This window comes from Podarcis bocagei (genome assembly GCF_964188305.1).
Source record: "Podarcis bocagei genome assembly, chromosome: 14".
Classification (NCBI taxonomy): domain Eukaryota; kingdom Metazoa; phylum Chordata; class Lepidosauria; order Squamata; family Lacertidae; genus Podarcis; species Podarcis bocagei.
In genome coordinates, this window is record NC_138139.1 from 13,624,543 (window position 1) to 13,643,028 (window position 18,486).

Consider the following 18,486-nt stretch of genomic DNA (forward strand, 5'->3'; position numbering starts at 1 on the left):
CAGGAAATTCAGAGTCTCTTCCTTTTTTATTATACATTCATGATCATTTGTTCTCACAATGGTATCAGGGCAGTTACCGTATATGGAATCCCACTTTGAATTCTGTTTGCGCCTGCAAGCCCGCTCACCCTTTCGCGTGTGGCGGTATTGCGGGACGGAGGAGGCTTCACTGGGCCCCCGATGGGGGAATTCAATCTGGCTAGGCCCTGCTTTGGCAAATGGGGATACAGGCTACAGCTTGGGCTGTGCGGGGGGCGGAGCCAATGAAGCTGGGAGTGGGCTTCCCTTGGATCCGCCCCTCGCTCATTTAAGCAGCCAGCACCCTGGGCTTGGCTGGTTTCATTTTGGCGTGGACACACTGCTTCGTTTCCAATTAGTGTGTGCCCCATAAGAGTCTACAACTCTTCATAACACAATTTTTCCCCCAGTTGGTTTGTTTTTGTCCCACTTTTGTTGGGCTAAAGCTTGTAAACCTATGGTGAGCTATCAAATGCAGAAACTAAAAGAGCAAACAGTTCAAGCACACAAGAACTATCTTGTTGTATCAGGCCAAAGGGCCACCTAACATTTGTTGCATTATTTAACGCAAAGATGGGAAAACTGTGGTTCTTCGGGAGTTGTTGCACTCCCAACTCCCACTAGTCCCATCAAGCATGACCAATGGTCAGGGATTTTATTTGTTTGTTTATATTTCATGAAATTTATATACCACTTGATTGGGGGGGGGGCTCAAAGTAGTTTATGAAAAAACGATAAAACAATAAAAATATCACAATAAAATAGAATAAAACAAATCAAAACTCCTACAAACTTTATGAAGATCTGGGTAGCCTTATCTGAATAAGAATGTCTTCAGCAGGCACTGAATGGAATTCAGTGAAGTTGTAGTCCATTAAAATCTGGAAGGTCACAGGTTCCCCATCAGTGATTTGATCCTTTGTTAGGTACTTCTACATGGATGCTTTCTGCCTATTTCCCTTCTCATTCCACTTTAATCAGAACCCAGGATAGCTATCTTCCACATATTCCCAAATTCCATGGGTGGTATTCAATTAAGTCTTATTTGGGGTAGTAAAAGGTAAAGGGACCCCTGACCATTAGGTCCAGTCATGGCCGACTCTGGGGTTGCGGCGCTCATCTCACTTTATTGGCTGAGGGAGCCGGCGTACAGCTTCCAGGTCATGTGGCCAGCATGACTAAGCCGCTTCTGGCGAACCAGAGCAGCACACGGAAACGTCGTTTACCTTCCCGCCGGAGCGGTACCTATTTATCTACTTGCACTTTGACATGCTTTCGAACTGCTAGGTTGGCAGGAGCAGGGACTGAGCAGCGGGAGCTCACCCCGTTCGGGATTCGAACCGCCGATCTTCTGATCGGCAAGTCCTAGGCTCTGTGGTTTAGACCACAGTGCCACCCACGTCCCACTTGGAGTAGTAGACCCATATAAATTAATGTACACGACTAAGAAGCATTGATTTCAATAGATCTACTCTGAGTACAACTTAGTGGACTACCACCCTCTGTATTTATATCCACTGTATCCCATCCACAGTGGGGGTGGGGGTGCGTGATTGGCTGAGCCTTTTCTCCATGCTTTAGGGCAGACCTCCCCCAAAAAAAGTACAGTACTTCTTCACACACCATAAAAACTATGGAATTCATTCCCACAGTGATGGTCACCAATTTGGATGGTTTTAAAAGAATCGTTTTGCATTCTTATATAACCGCCCAAAATCAGATGAATGACAGCACTCAGATGTTAAAGGACGGTGTGGTGATAGTAAGTATCCCATGTTTTCGTCAGGATAAAGATAACGTAAGGTTTTGTTCTTTTGCTGTCACCCTCGAACAGTTCTTAACAGTTCTTAGATAGGATAATCTAGTGAGAGGCATCTTCAAATGTCCATTTTTACCAAGAAACAGGTTGCCATACCCACAACTAATTTTTGCTGAATCACGCCCAGTGCCTAAAGTGAAAGAATGACCTTCGTAAGCTTCAAGGGTATAAATAAAAAAAAAATCCAACGTATTGGCATGAATATTTAATTACTTTTAAACATTGCTACATAGTCATTATTTCAGTAGCACATGACTGGATGGGAATATGGTCCGAAACAGCCCTGTGCATATTTCTGTGAGTGCATTTACAATTGCAAACATAGTTTATGAACTCGAGAGAGCAGAGGTCAAGAGTACCTAAATCACCTTCACTGGGTCCACTGACATTCAGGGAGAGCTGAGTGCCAGGTCTGACTCCTTCCGTCCAAGAATTAATGGGCTCATTACTAGCTAATATTTAAAAAGCTGAAATGTTCCTCTGGACACGTACCTTCTGTTTCAAATTCTGGGACTGGCTGGTACCCTCGGTGTTCTATATAGAAGAAAGAACCCGGCCGCTGAAGTATTGTTCGTGGTGGGAAAGGACACTATTGGCAAGCTACATTAGAAAATAAGAAAATAACTGCTGATTGGTTTAAAGAGAGGGCTTGCACAGTATAAACATTTGATATTTTGGACATCCCTAAAGATAGACAGCTGAAGCAGACAGATCCCTGACAATACCAACATCCTCTCCAATATCATTTGTAAAAGGTAAGCTTTTTAAAATTATTATTTCATTCCCCACCAGGGTTACGACTCAGTCATAATTTGGATGAATTGTTCATGTTGCGAAATCTTTGTCCGCAACAAATAGAGAGAGAAAAACGACGGCCCAGATTTTCTCCTAACAAAGTAAATCCCAACAATGCAACAATAAATGCAACTTGAATGAATCAGAGATGATATATTCAGCATTTTGAGAGACGGAATTGAATAAAACACTGTCTGTAGATATTGTGCGATCGATATTGCCTTGGACTTTTCATCAGCACAGTGCCAAGAAGGGAAACGTGAACAGAAATCTGTGCATAAAGAGAATCTAGAGCGAGGAAAAGCTTTCTACTTTGATCTGTCCCCAGGAGCATGGGTGTGTTGTATTAGTAGGAAGGAAGGAAGGAAGGAAGGAAGGAAGGAAGGAAGGAAGGAAGGAAGGAAGGAAGGAGGTGCAAGATCCTTAATGTTGTTCCTTTTTCTGCCCCACTGATTGACGAATGGAATTGCCAGGTTAAGTTGCAAATATTGTCTGTTTAAAAGATGGTAGCATGCAATATCATGCCATATCTTTATTTAATATGCATATACAGTACTTTCAATATTTTTTAAAAAATGTGTTTTGTTTGAGCTTGTTTAATCTTTGCAAAGGCCTTTAGCCGTAAGCAATAAAAGTTTTCATTGACTTGTCCTGCACACATCTAGCTGTCCAAGATAGTAGACGGGGAGGCAGATTTCCACCTACACTGCAAGACAGACAGGAAGATGCACCCACATCTGAGCCTACCAGTTGGGATCACAACTGAACGCTTCATATCCAGATGTGCATGAATGTGCGTTTGACTTGCACATGTGAACAGTGACAGCCAGTTCAGCAACAGAAACTGTGTATGGAAAGTTTGCCAGAACAGAGCTAATACTGGAATATAATCTCCAAAGATACTTCCAGATTATATCAAATTGTTTGGAAGAGCACCAATATCTTTGGCTGTGGCACCCTGATTGATGTTTGCAAGCACACAGGCGTCCAAAATTTGCTGTGTTTGTAGTATTTGACCACAATCCAACACATAACTAGGCATATTTGAGCCAATTAAATTCAATGAGCCTTAATGTGCTTAATTTTGGGTTGGATTGTGTCCGCTCGAGGCGAGCTTTGCATATCACTGAAAAACAAACAAGTACCAAAATGTGTTTTCTGAAGTTAGAACCTGCGCCCTTGCCAAAGTGGTAAGAATAGTTGGCTTTAAAGTGGATATGTAGCAGGTGGGTTGCGGGTGCAGAACTCTCCCCTGACTCCACATCCTCAACCCCCACCGCACAGTTGTTTTTCTGAGTGAAGGGTTCAGTATTTTGGTCCTGCCTGCTACTGCCTGCTTAAAATACTCATTTACCCTCCCACTCACCCACCTCCTCTCAGGTTCCCCCCCCTCCTCCTGCTTATCAAACTAGGGATGGGAAGAGAGTAAATTCAATTCACTTTGAACTTACCCAATTTTCTCCTTGCCTTGTGCCTTGGTCAGAGCCAGCTGGCACAGCTTTGAATTATTATTATTTTTAAAAATTTTATTCCATATTTGCAGTTTTACTACGTTAACTATAAGCCTGTTTGAGTCTTATGTGAAAAGTGAGAAGTAAATATGTCAGTTGCAAGCAGTCCCTGGGCAGACCTCAAGACTCCTGTATCATCCTCCCATAGTTGTGGTATCATTCTGAACCAGCTCTGAACAAACTGCTAGAAGGTATCCGTTAACTAAATGTATGCCATGCCTTTCCTCCTAAAGGAACCCAGGGTGGCAAATGCAAATGTGATAAAACAATAAAGACATCTTTAAAACATAAAAACCCCAATTCTGATACAGAGGCAGACTGGGAAAGTTGTCTACAGTGGTACAGTCATACCTTGGGTTGAAGTAGCTTCGGGATGAGTATTTTTGGGTTGCGCTCCACAGCGACCCAGAAGTAACGGAGGGTGTTACTTTCAGGTTTCGCCGCTCGCGCATGCGCATGCGGTCAAAATGACATCACACGCATGCGCGGAAGCGGCGAATCGAGATGTGTGGACGTGCGGACGCGTTCAGGATGTGAACGGGGCTCTGGAACGGATCCCGTTCGCATCCAGAGGTACCACTGTACCTCGGGTTACAGACACTTCAGGTTACAGACTCTGCTAATCCAGAAATATTACCTCAGGTTAAGAACTTTGCTTCAGGATGAGAACAGAAATCGGTCTCCGGTGGCGCGGCGGCAGCAGGAGGCCCCATTAGCTAAAGTAGTGCTTCAGGTTAAGAACAGTTTCAGGTTAAGAACGGACATCCGGAACGAATTAAGTTCTTAACCCGAGGTACCACTGTACTTAAAAGGCTTGTTGAAAGAGAAAGGTTTTTGGTAGGCATCAAAATCACAACAGATTTTTGTCTGATTTTTAAGAGGAAGAACTTGCGAAGGGTACGTGCCAGTCCTTGTATCGTGCAGAATGGACCTTCTGATAAGATGCTATCTGCAGGGCATAGTGATCAACTGGATATAAAAAGGGCAAAGTTGTTGAGCTTTCTTTGCAAAATCTAAAAATAAAAACAAAAAAGCCATTTTTAAGGAATTTCGGCAAAACCTACACTTCCGATATGGGTTGCCATACGTCCGGATTTCCCCTGACATTTCAGAGGTTTCCGCCCAGATACTGTTTCCAACTGCCGAATCCAGGCTATGTTCAGGAAATTCCAGACAAATGGCAGCCCTAAGAACTTACCCCAGGAGCTAATTGGCAGCCAGTGCAATTATAGGTCTTGTGAGGACACAAGCTAAGCTTTGGGGTGGGACTTGCATTTAATGAGATGGGCTGACGTGGTTCATTTCTGAGTATGTGTCAACATGCTGGTACTTAACTTCCCAAGCCCTATGGACCTTTGGACTCTGGCGCCTGCTGGAATGCCTGTTCCCAGTCTGACATCAACCTGCCCATGTGTCCAAAGTGAAGTGGATGGCAGGTCATAGGAACCTAGGAAGCTGCCCTATACCAATAATAATAATAATAATAATAATAATAATAATAATAATAATAATAATAATAATAATAATTTATTATTTATACCCCGCCCATCTGGCTGGGTTTCCCCAGCCACTCTGGGCAGCTTTCAACAGAATATTAAAATACAATAACCCATTAAACATTAAAAGCTTCCCTAAACAGGGCTGCCTTCAAATGTCTTCTAAAAGTCTGGTAGTTGGTTTTCTCTTTGATATCTGGTGGGAGAGCGTTCCACAGGGCGGGTGCCACTACCGAGAAGGCCCTCTGCCTGGTTCCCTGTAACTCAAGAATTGAACCTAAGACCTTCTGCATGCAAGGCAATTGCTCTACCACCACTGAGCTACGCCCTTCCCCAAAGTCAGTAGAGGGTCTCCTCTTGCGGTGCTCCATTCCTCCCCAAGGGAAGATCAGCTTCCACTGAATTATTTTTATTTATTTCCTTAAAACATTTATACCCCACCTTTACCCCAGTAAGCCGGTAATCGGCTGTCGGAAACGCTATCCAAGTGAAAATCAGCAGTATTGTTTTTGCCGATTTCCCTTAAAAATAGCTCAAAAACTTCATTTTTTATTTTTTATTTTTGAGATTTTGAAAAAAAAATAAAAAAGGGGGGGTCAACAGTTTTCTGTCCAGATTTTCACTTTTTGAAATATGGCAACCCTAGAGGAAGGTGATAAATTAACCATTTAAAACAGCCCTTGCAATATAACAACGAAACACTAAAGGCGCAATCCAAAACACAGTTGCTGTGCACACTGGACAGGGCAAAAGGTGAGGGTAGGCAAATCATTGCACCAGCTCGGAACTTGCAAAGCGATCAGGCCTGTTGTTGTTTAGTCGTTTAGTCGTGTCTGACTCTTCGTGACCCCCTGGACCAGAGCACGCCAGGCACTCTTGTCTTCCACTGCCTCCCGCAGTTTGGTCAAACTCATGTTGCTAGCTTCAAGAACACTGTCCAACCATCTCACCCTCTGTCGTCCCCTTCTCCTTCTGCCCTCCATCTTTCCCAACATCAGGGTCTTTTCCAGGGAGTCTTCTCTACTCATGAGGTGGTCAAAGTATTGGAGCCTCAGCTTCATGATCTGTCCTTCCAGTGAGCACTCAGGGCTGATTTCCTTAAGAATGGATAGGTTTGATCTTCTTGCAGTCAATCAGGCCTACATCAGGTCAAATGCCCAACTAAGGAGATTGCAGGCTGGCTCAGCCCCTTCTTCCCCCCATTTTGGGGCTTTTCACCGGTTCTGCTGTTGGGATCCTGCCAGCAGCAGTTACACACACACACACACACACACACACACACACACACACACACACACACACACTTACCTTCCTTAAAGAATTTTGCATCACAGTTCTCCAGTCAAGTAATAATGTTCCAGGCATTTACTCTCTGGAACCTTCAGCATGAATTTCCCTGCTGCTTTGAATCCTATTGGATCTTACGCTTTCCCAGATGTCTTATTTTGTCTTGCAAACCATTCTCACAGTTGTCTGTTGAAAGGTAGTGCATAGATTTGATATTTTAAATATAAATATAAATATAAATGGTAAGACACCAGGCTTGATGGCTGGAAAGAAATCAGCTAATTTAAAATATTGCTTGTTTTTTTCTTTGTTGGGTGACAGAGTTGCACATCATTACTTGAGTAAGAGTGTTGGCGGAAGCAATTACTGAATGAGAGACACCGGGATCATCTGCACACCACAGCAGTCTGGGAATCTGACAACAAAGAAGCAGTAAGATCTGTGACTGAAATATCAGTTGCTCATAAATATGTCTATGAATAATTCTCCAAATGTATTTTTGGACCCAAGTCCAAACAGATTTCAAGTCAATGTCATTAATGAAAGCCACGACAATACAGTACAATCTCAAGGCGATCCCGACTCACAACGCTACGAAGAGACTTCTTTTGCAGACGATGTCAGTAATAGACTCCGAGTCGGCTACAGGCCTGAAAACAGAGAATTATATGACAATTTCTTTCAAAATGGAGATGCTTCTAAAACAGATGGGAATTTTCACCCTTATGATACCCACAGCAACACGTATTACCTGAAAACATTTGGTCATAATACAATGGATGCCGTGCCTAAGATTGGTTACTACCGAAACACTGGCAGCGTCAGTGGGGTCAAAATTAACAGACCAAGTCTGATGGACATTCACGAACAGCTGGCAAAGGTATGTCAAAGAAAGAAAATACAGATAATCTCTTTTGTTCTTTTGAATAGTTATTGGCAACATAACCCGTATAGCCTCAACTGAGAGGGCATTAAGAATGACCATACTTGTAGCGCAATCCAATTCATATTTACTCAGATGGAAGTCTATATTTAATGGCAGGGACAGAGATCTCGATATTGTGGGATACAACTCCCATCATTCCTGACCATTGACCACCCTGGTTGGGACCGATAGGAGTTGTAGTCCACATCTGGATGGCACTATATTGGGTATTCCTGCTCAATGGGGCCCACTGCCAGGTATGCATGCATACAATTGAAATCTTGTATACTTAGCTGTGAGCTGGGTTAATTAAATTCAGTGGGACCTAAATCCCCAACTTTCTCTGGAGTTCTATGTATGTAATGGTTTTATGTAATAAAGCAAGGCTTTTTAAAAAAGAAGCAGCTTGCAATCAGCTTAACACAAAGATCTAGTTCTCAGTAATGTAGTAACTGTTCAGGTGGAGCTTCACATAATATACAGATAATAAGCATCTCAGGGGAAAAGCTGTAGAGCTCTGGATTTCAGGAACTGCTTCATGGATAATTCCATAGTGGGAAGGGTCCTAAGGTTAAAAAATATGAAGCCCACTGATGTAAAACAATAGATCCTGTTTATCAGTTAGCATAGGGTCGATCCCAAATTAATATATATATATACAGTTTCTTTAATGTAACATATCCCATGCAGCACTAAGTTAAAGTCACTCGGCCGTATTCTTATTTCAGTAGCAAAATGCTTTGCGCCAATGAACACATAAGCAGGTTGCCAGTGACTTTGTTGTAAAATAAATAAAGCATTCTGATGTACAATGAGTTTCCATTGGCACAACTGTTGCAGTGGATTCCTCTGTTGCACAACATTGAAATTCACCTGTCCGTTAGCACAAGAGCCCTTGGACTAGCAGACAGAGAACACTGAATACAGCCCCATATGCTTTCAAGCTGTTCCTGAACTGTTTGAGAATTCTCACCCTCCCCTGTAGAATATGCCACGAAACACACACATACACTCAAAAATTGCCACCAAAAATAGCATGGATAATTTTTAGAGGCCATGGATATATGAATATATCTCTAGAAAATTCACACCATCCAAGATTCTGTCTCTTTCAAGTCCCTAATGAAATGAGAAAATGATATGTAGAGGAAAAAGTCTTGGCATGCCTTGGCAGAACTATGTTGTATTCCATGCGAGGGGGAAAGCTGGAGATTCGCTTGTTTTCTCCTATTTTACACGATTTGTTATAGTTTTGCTAATCACAGAAGGGAGCTATCCAGGTCCTGAAGCCCAACCTCCAACCACTGAAAATCTCATTTGCTTTGGTGTCTTATTTGCAGCTGGCATTGTCCATATCTTCACATAAATGCCAGAACCTTGCTTTCTTTTAAAAGGGGGAAAGCTGAGATTTTCAGATTGCTGTATCCCTGATCAGGGATATTTCCTGTCTTCCTGTGGAACCACAGGCTAGACACGCTCCCGTTCCTTTCATCTGAAAGACAATCATACTAAATACGTTTTAAAATAATTTTTGTCGTTGTTTAGAACATTGCGGTGACTTCTGCTTCAGTTGACAAATTCGCCAAAGCAGATGGCAATACAGAAGAAGCTGAATCCAACAAGGAAGAAGAAACCAAAGGAGGCTTTGTGAAATTTGGATGGGTGAAAGGGGTCCTGGTAAGCAAAATATATATCCTAGAAGAGACCCCAAGGGTCATCTAGTCTAACCTCTTGTGATGCAGGAATCTCGATTAAAGCATCTATGACAGATGGCCATCCAACCTCTGCCTTAAAACCTCCAAGGAAGGAGTTGCCACCACCTTCTGAGGAAGTCCATTCCACTGTTGAACAGCTCTTGCTGTCAGAAAGTTCTTCCTGGTTTTTAGTCAGAATCTCCTTTCTGGTGACTTGAAGTCACCAGAAGTCCTACCCTCTGGGGCAGGAGAAAACAAGCCTGATCCACCTTCCACATGACAGCCCTTTAGAAATTTGAAGGAGGCTATCATATCTCCCCTCAGGCTCCTCTTTTCCAGGCTAAACATACATAACTCCCTCAACTGTTCCATACAAGGCTTGGTTTCCAGACCCTTCATCATCTTAGTTGCCCTCCTCTGCACATGCAATTGCTTGTGCTGGAGTTTACCTGCTCCAGTTAGTTTATCAGGGTTTGTGTTTTTTGCTTTGCATCTCCCCCTCCCTCTCTCTCAATGGGCAGCTTCAATTAGCACTCATATACAGTGGTACCTCGGGTTACATAGGCTTCAGGTTACATACTTTGTACAGGTTACTTTGCTTCAGGATGAGAACAGAAATCGTGCTCCGGCGGCACAGTGGCAGCAAGAGGCCCCATTAGCTAAAGTGGTGCTTCAGGTTAAGAACAGTTTCAGGTTAAGAATGGACCTCCGGAACGAATTAAGTACTTAACCTGAGGTACCACTGTATGTCTTTTTGGGGGGGGGAGTGACGTGGGTGGCGCTGTGGGTTAAACCACAGAGCGTAGGACTTGCTGATCAGATGGTCATGGTTTGAATCCCCGTGATGGGGTGAGCTCCCGTTGCTCGGTCCCTGCTCCTGCCAACTTAGCAGTTGGAAAGCACATCGAAGTGCAAAGACACGGCTTAGTCTTGCTGGCCACATGACCCGGAAGCTGTACGCCGGCTCCCTCGGCCAGTAAAGTGAGATGAGCGCTACAACCCCAGAGTCGGCCACGACTGGGCGTAATGATCAGGGGTCCCTTTACCTTTATGTCTTTTTAAAATTTCATTTAAAGCACAATTCAGACAGTTGCCTCCACATGTTCTATTATAAACAGCTTAACTGTTTTCACTGCCCCACTATCCAACCTGCCCAGACTCTTTCCTCTAGTAGCAGGAAATGCATGAAGGATTCTCTGGGCGTTCAGCTAAATGTGGAAAGATTTCCCCTGATCAAGATGTGAAGATCTCAGGCTACAGCTAGTAGGTTTTGGGGGAAAGGAGGGTGGGTCTAACTTGCATGACACCATTTGCAGCAAATGCCTTAACACAACATGAAGGGCCGCTGGTCATTGCTGTTGTTGGTTGTGTTATGACCACTTTCATATTTGACTGTTATGGTCTCTTAGCCTTGGTAAACATTTCTACTGAACTGATCATAGTCTTCAAAACCATTGGTTATTTTTAGACACGGAAAACTCTTGCATTCTGCAATTACATGGTGATGCAATTGTCTTTGTTTATAATTTAGGTGAGATGCATGCTGAATATCTGGGGCGTGATGCTCTTCATTCGACTCTCCTGGATTGTAGGTCAAGCTGGAATTGGTATGTATTTTTTAAAGAGTATTTTTCCACTATATGAAGGAGAAACAGGATAAATTTTCAACAAAGATGATTAGCCTTTAAACTAAAGTGTGAATGGGTATATGGTAGACATTTGTTTAACATCTTTTTTTAAAAAAACTATTTTGTGTAAATTGCTATCTTTAAATGGATAATTTGTTCTTGGTATTATATATATACCGATATATTATATATATACCAAGAACAAACTTAGTTGGTCTCTAAGGTGCTACTGGACAATTTTATTTTTTTATATATTTTGACTGTGTCAGACCAACACGTCTATCTACCTGAATCTAGACCATGGATGGCACCACAGTGAGCCACATGAAATGGAAGTTCAAAATTATGCTTTGTCTCAAACTAAATCCTACTTTGACATTAATGGGCCTAAGTTTGTCATGCTCATTAACTTTGATGGGCCTACTCTGAGAAAGGCTAGCATTGAATACAACTCTATTAAATCGATCAGGACTAATGTGCCAACCATCAGATTATGGAGTAGGATTTACTTATCATACCTTCATCTAGCTTTTCAGACAAAAACCTTGTCTATTCTAAAAGCGGTTTCTTGTGTCAGTCTAATATTCAGTACTGCGTTGGTGGCAAGCACTGAATATAAATGAAAATTACGTACCTTACAGTTTGGCACTGCAACAGTATCTTTATAGCCATACATTTTGAATTATTTGACTATTTTGGGGAGCTTTTTAAGAGTCTGGTTCTCACAAACAGCAAGCGGAGGCCATCCACCCGTTTCTGGACTGTACATGTCCCATTCCAAATTGCAGGTGGGAAAATCACATGGCCGAATGCTTCAGCTTGAAAAGCAAATAAATCACAGCTTATAGAAAACTACCACATCAGCGGGAGGGAAAGGCGAGAACCATTCTTCTTACATCAAGTTTTCCCCGTGTTGGATTGTTTCCTCACCTTTTGTGGGACAGCAATCCATCATATACTGTAAAACCCACACCCTTTGAAGTCTGAAGCAATGCAGTCTAGAGACAGAGTTACTCCTATTTGTGGGAATGGGGGCTCAGTACACCCTGTACCTTTCCTCTTCTTCTTTGGCGATCACTCGTAGCCGAGTAAGACCGTCTTCCATGAACACGGTTTTAACAATGAGTCCGTAAGTGACTGTGGAGGACAATTCTGGATCCACACGTCCTTCCACAGTGGGGACATAGGTTTCCAGGCGGGAGTTGATCACGGTGAGGGTTTGCCAAGCGTGCCTTTCTCTTAGCTCATTTCTCCCTTTCGTCCTGAGTTCGAGAGCCTTCAAAGCCCATGACACCTTTGGTAAAGGTTGTTCTCCAACTGGAGCGCTCACAGGCCAGTGTTTCCCAATTGTCTGTGTTTATATTACATTTTTAAAGATTTGCCTCGAGAGAGTCTGTAAACATCATTTGTTGACCACCAGCACTGCACTTTTTAAGTTCGGAATACAGTGGACGCTTGGGTTGCTCAAACTATGCTCAAACCCGCAACTGCGCACGCGCGGGTTGCAATTCGGCGCTTCTGCGCATGCGCAAAGCACGATTTAGCGCTTCTGCATATGCGCGACCACCAAAACCCAGGAGTAACCCGTTCTGGTACTTCCAGGTTTCGGCAGTCCGTAACCCCCCCAAAAAAAACGTAACCTGAAGCATCTGTAACCCAAAGTATGACGGTAAAGTAGTGGCTTTGGAAGACGATAATCAAAGCACAAATTTTCCCCTCAGAGGTTTACCCCTTAAGGAGCTACAATGCCCATCACCTTTAACAAACTGCAGTGCTCAGAGTTCTCGGGGAAGGCGGTGTGATTTAAATGTGCTGTAGAAGTAGAGGATATATTCAGCCTGGGTCTATAGCAGTGAGGTTCCTAAGAGACTCCCCCAGAAGCCTAGATGCTCCAGGCAGAGGTCAATATAGAAAGAGTAGCCTAATAACACTAAGTTTCAGATCCACTGGTCTACACTATCATTCCCTATGTGTGCCCAAAGGAAAAACAACATATACAATTATAATGAAGAGCATAGCGTTTTTGGTACCCACCCTGTATTAACCAGGTAGGTGTATGAAACTAAGGCATCTGAAGGCAGCCCTGTTCAGGGAAGTTTTTCATGTTTGATGTCATATTGTGATTTAATTTGTTGGAAGTTGCCCAGAGTGGCTGGGGGAACCCAGTCGGATGGATGGCATATAAATAATAATAACAACAACAACAACAACAACAACAACAACAACAACAACAACAACAACAAACTGATCTGCTCTAAGCAGCTTAAACAAGTGTAACACTTAGTCGACAATGTATGCATTCAATGTATATTTTGATTTTCCTTTAATCGGGCAGAGGCACTTTCATACATACATACATACATACATACATACATACATACATATATAATTTTATTTGTCTGCCAACTTCAAACTATGCTCAAGGTGGCTTACAACATGAAAAAATACATAACCACAACATAAACAATAAATTAAACATAAAAAATATGAAACTAAACTATTTCTTTATTATTTTTATATTCTTTTCTTTTTCCTTTTTCTTTCTGGCTCTTTTTCTTCTCTCTTTTCCTTTTGATAAGATACTTAGATTACTGTTTTAGTTTAGGGGGGGAAAGAGATTTGATAAGAAGCTCTGAATTCTTCTTTATATTCTAGTAAAAAAATATTTTAAAAATAAACAAGAAATAAAACATTTAAAAGTATGTAACCAAACTGAACAATTTTCACATAAATCACAGCACAATCTAAAATAAAGCTGCAAAAACCAACTGCAATAGCAGCAGCAACACCCCCTCCAGCAGCAACCCCCCCCCCAAAAAACCCAATGCTCCGGTGGTACATATATGGCTGTACACTATTGCTGATGCAGCACCCATGGGGGGTGGGGCAGGTCTCCTTTGGCCTGAGAGCTGCATTCACCTTTGGTCAGTCCTCCGGGGGCTGCATACTGGGAATGGGTGTGGCCAACTCAGACTTCACTTGTAGAGAAAGGCCCTTTACTTGGACATTTAGACTCCCCTTTCGAAACACCAGGGCGGGGTGGGTTTAGAAGCTTACCTTCTCATTGCAAGGTGCTTCTGATGAATAGTAAAGTTAAAGGTAATGGGACCCCTGACCATTAGGTCCAGTCGTGACCGACTCTGGGGTTGCGGCGCTCATCTCGCTTTACTGGCCGAGGGAGCCGGCGTACAGCTTCCGGGTCATGTGGCCAGCATGACTAAGTCACTTCTGGCGAACCAGAGCAGTGCACAGAAACGCCGTTTACCTTCCCACTGGAGCGGTACCTATTTATCTACTTGCACTTTGACGTGCTTTTGAACTGCTAGGTTGGCAGGAGCAGGGACCGAGCAACGGGAGCTCACCCCGTCGTGGGGATTCGAACTGCCGACCTTCTGATCTGCAAGTCCTAGGCTCTGTGGTTTAACCCACAGCGCCACCCACGTCCCGTTTGATGAATGAATGAATACCTTCTGATGAATACCAAGCTGCTATCTGCTCTAGGAGGCAAGCTGCCATTAGCATCAAATGCTCCGGTGCATCTCTCCCTGAAACCAAAGCACATTTTGCACTCTAGAAGGAATGTTGGGTCATTTTAGATGGCGCTCCAACTACAGCAGCGCTAACACAAGAATCAGGATACAATCGATTGAAAGAAAGCCGTTTCTTTTTTTGCAGACGGTAGAAAAGGTAAATGCAATGTCTTTTTATATGGCCCATTTCTGCAAGAGAATTTGCAAAACATTGCTTTTAAAAGGCATATCACTAGACAGTGTGTTTTTAATGGACTGAACCAAAATCTGAGAATCACAATCAGTATGTATGACGTATGTGAGACTATCTGCTCATTGTTGTGCAATCTATCGCAGAAAAAAAGCTATGAGGAGCTGATGCAGGGTGTTTCCTGTCAACAACAGCTGCCTTCATGTTTAGCAGGGAAATAACATCATTGTTGGGGGAACAACACCATCCTACAGACTTGCAAAATAACAGGAATAATCAGTGCTTTTTTTCTAAACAAATGTTTAGGGGTAATCTCATTCTGATTTAAGAAAATCGCCATTTTATAGTTCAAATTGGGGGAAATAAATACAGTAAATGGACAAAAGTACAAAGATTTACAAAATGTTTAGGGGTATGCATACCCCTGTCTCCCCCCAGGAAAAAAGCACTGGGAATATTAAACCCAGCCACCTCAAAATCACTGAAAGTAAACTTTGAACAATATCTAACTGACACACAAGCTTCCTGATAAAATGAAGATGATGTCAGATAGACTTCACCTAAATGCTTTTACAGCCTGAGTTTTGTTGATGATGTACACACTGTATTTTACTCCTAAGGGGCTGGGACCCCCGAAGTGAAATCTGTTTTCTTTAGAAAACACACAGTTCAGTTGTGCTCAGACGGCAAGTACTCCCAGTTAAAATGAACCATTATTTTTTTTTAGTAAAAAAGGCAAAAGCTGTGTGGATGTGAACAAGCCAGTTGGAGCAAAGACATTTATAAATTGTCTTCCTGAGGGAGCAGAAAGTGTACCTAAGTACAGTCGTGCCTTGGTTTTTGAATGGAATCCATTCCGGAAGTCCATTCGACTTCTGAAAACGTTCGAAAACCAAGGCGTGGCTTCTGATTGGCTGCAGGAGCTCCCTGCAGCCAATCGGAAGCCGCGGAAGCCCCGTCGGATGTTTGAGTTCCAAAAGAGCGTTCGCAAACCAGAACACTCACTTCCGGGTTTGCGCCGTTCGGGAGCCAAAACATTTGAGTCACAAGGCGCTTGCAAACCTAGATACGACTGTACCAGAAGGATTTGGATGAATGCTAGATTCTGAGATGATTGGGAGACAGCAATGACAGGGAAGGCTTCTCCACACATAACTGAGTTGTTGTTGTTTTCTGAACATGAACACCAGCTGCACTGGAATTATGGCTAAGGATTGTACCCAGTGGTGGCTGGTGGTGTTGGGACTAGTAGGGTGCAAGACAGGAGTACCAACAGTTGGTGGAGCAGAGCCACTGAAAGATGGAGCCAGAGCCAACAAATTATTACCGCATTTTTCGCTCCATAAGACGCACCAGACCACAAGACGCACCTAGTTTTTGGAGGAGGAAAACAAGGGGGGGAAATTCTGAATCTCAGAAGCCAGAACTTCAGTGAAAGCAGCAATCCCTCTTGCTGTTCTGGCTTCTGGGATAGCTGCGCAGCCTGCATTCGCTCCATAAGACGCACACACATTTCCCTTTACTTTTTAGGAGGGAAAAAGTGAGTCTTATAGAGCAAAAAATACGGTATTTTGTCCCCATCCTCTCCCCGCCCCCCCCATTGAGATCGCTGAAGGCAATTCTTAGGAGGAGGAATTCTCTGAATCATAGCTCTGTGAAGGGAACAGAGTTCTCCTAAGAACTCTCAGCACCCTTCACAAACTACAGTTCCCAGGATTCTTTGCAGGAAGCCATGACCATTTAAATGATATTGCTGTAGATGTATAGTGCAGATGGGGCTTTTGCTCCAAAGGAATTTTGTTGGAATAAGGATTTCTGGATGTGTATTTGAGCCATATGAAAAAAACCTCTGCAATTAGGCTTTGAAACCTTAAGGTTTAATCCTGTGCATGCTTTGTTGTTGTTTAGTCGTGTCCAACTCTTCGTGACCCCATGGATCAGAGCATGCCAGGCACGCCTGTCTTCCACTGCCTCCTGCAGTTTGGTCAAACTCATGCTGGTAGCTTCGAGAACACTGTCCAACCATCTCGTCCTCTGTCGTCCCCTTCTCCTTGTGCCCTCCATCTTTCCCAACATCAGGGTCTCTTCCAGAGAGTCTTCTCTTCTCATGAGGTGGCCAAAGTATTGGAGCCTCAGCTTCACGATCTGTCCTTCCAGTGAGCGCTCAGGGCTGATTTCCTTAAGAATGAATAGGTCTGATCTTCTTGCAGTCCATGGGACTCTCAAGAGTCTCCTCCAGCACCATAATTGAAAAGCATCAATTCTTCAGTGATCAATCTTCTTTATGGTCCAGCTCTTACTTCCATACATAATTGGTATATACATCTTGTTAATGAATGAATGAATGAATGAATGAGGAGGAAGAGGTTCCTAGGGGTTTGTTTCCCTATGGAAGGGGTCGCCAACCTTTTTGAACTAGTGCCCTCAATCTCCTTGTGCCCTCAATCTTCAGAGTCTTTTCCAGGGAGTCTTCTCTTCTCGTGAGGTGGCTAATGTATTGGAGCCTCAGCTTCAGGATCTGTACTTCCAGTGAGCACTCAGGGTTGATTTCATGCTTACCTGGGAGTAAGTCCCACTGAACTCAGTGGAACTTGTTTCTAAGCAGGCATATACAGGTTCACACAGTGAAAGAACTTTTGCTATTTAGAGGAGAGTGGCTTGGCAGGAAACTTGCTGGAATAAATGAAGGAGAGACGGGAAGTTTTCTCCATCTCGACAGCATTACATGTTTGCACCTGGCACTGTGCCTGACAAAAGGGTGCTTGCCGGTTTTATGATGCATACCAAATGAGGCCTTGCAGCTGGAAGCACATATAAGTATATGCCTTGCCATGAAAACTCCACATCTTAACATTGCCAAGACTTTGCTCAGGGGTTTCATGCAAAATTAGTTCCTTTTTTAAGGGTAGTTTAGTAACTTATTGCCATTATCAAGAAGCATTACTTTGTTCCGAGGTATGAAAATAGCCACAGGCAAGAGCCATTCATTTTAATGTTATTTAATGCCCTTACAACTGGGTTTTTTAATCTAAACTTTAATCAGAGCTTGGCGTTACTTTGTAACAAGAGCTATCACAATGGCTCTGCTTCCGCCGCCCCACATTTAATTCCAAAAGTATAATTTGCTAATATTCAGAATTTGGGTGATCTGCTCCCCAATCTTGTCCCTGTGCTGCCTCGTCACCAAATACCGGTGATATGCTCCCAGACACCTATGTGTGGTTATAACATTTGAATATTTTGTACACATCTAAATCCACTGTGTACATCAGCCCAAATCACGTGGTCAGTTCCCAGATTGCGGGGTGGTTGTGGTTGATGTAATTTGGTTTTGCATGCATTGGATTGTGTGCGCCTATTCAAACATAATGTCTAGGTATGGATGTCTAGGAATGATGGGGGCAGGTTCCTGGAGGGATGTGCTGGGTGGGAGAGAGCCACAATCTTGTTCCCTCCTGCACATAGGGAGATAGATAGATAGATGATAGATAGATAGATAGATAGATAGATAGATAGATAGATAGATAGTTTATTACGGTCATAGGCCCATATTCAATACATCATACAGCAACACAGGTATAACAAGATAAAAT

General features: G+C 43.0%; 1 protein-coding gene across 2 annotated transcripts in view; it reads left to right on the forward strand.

Moving 5' to 3' along the window:
- The first annotated feature begins 2,429 nt into the window (after positions 1–2,429).
- The window catches only part of SLC12A1 (solute carrier family 12 member 1), an 82,436-nt gene continuing 66,379 nt past the window's right edge, over positions 2,430–18,486 (forward strand). For both annotated transcript variants that reach the window (XM_081170007.1, XM_081170006.1), the window contains exons 1-4: positions 2,430–2,592; positions 7,248–7,806; positions 9,397–9,528; positions 11,077–11,152. In XM_081170007.1, coding sequence (XP_081026133.1) covers positions 7,396–7,806; positions 9,397–9,528; positions 11,077–11,152 — 619 coding nt within the window. In that variant the 5' untranslated portion in view covers positions 2,430–2,592; positions 7,248–7,395. The remainder of the gene's footprint in view (positions 2,593–7,247; positions 7,807–9,396; positions 9,529–11,076; positions 11,153–18,486) is intronic.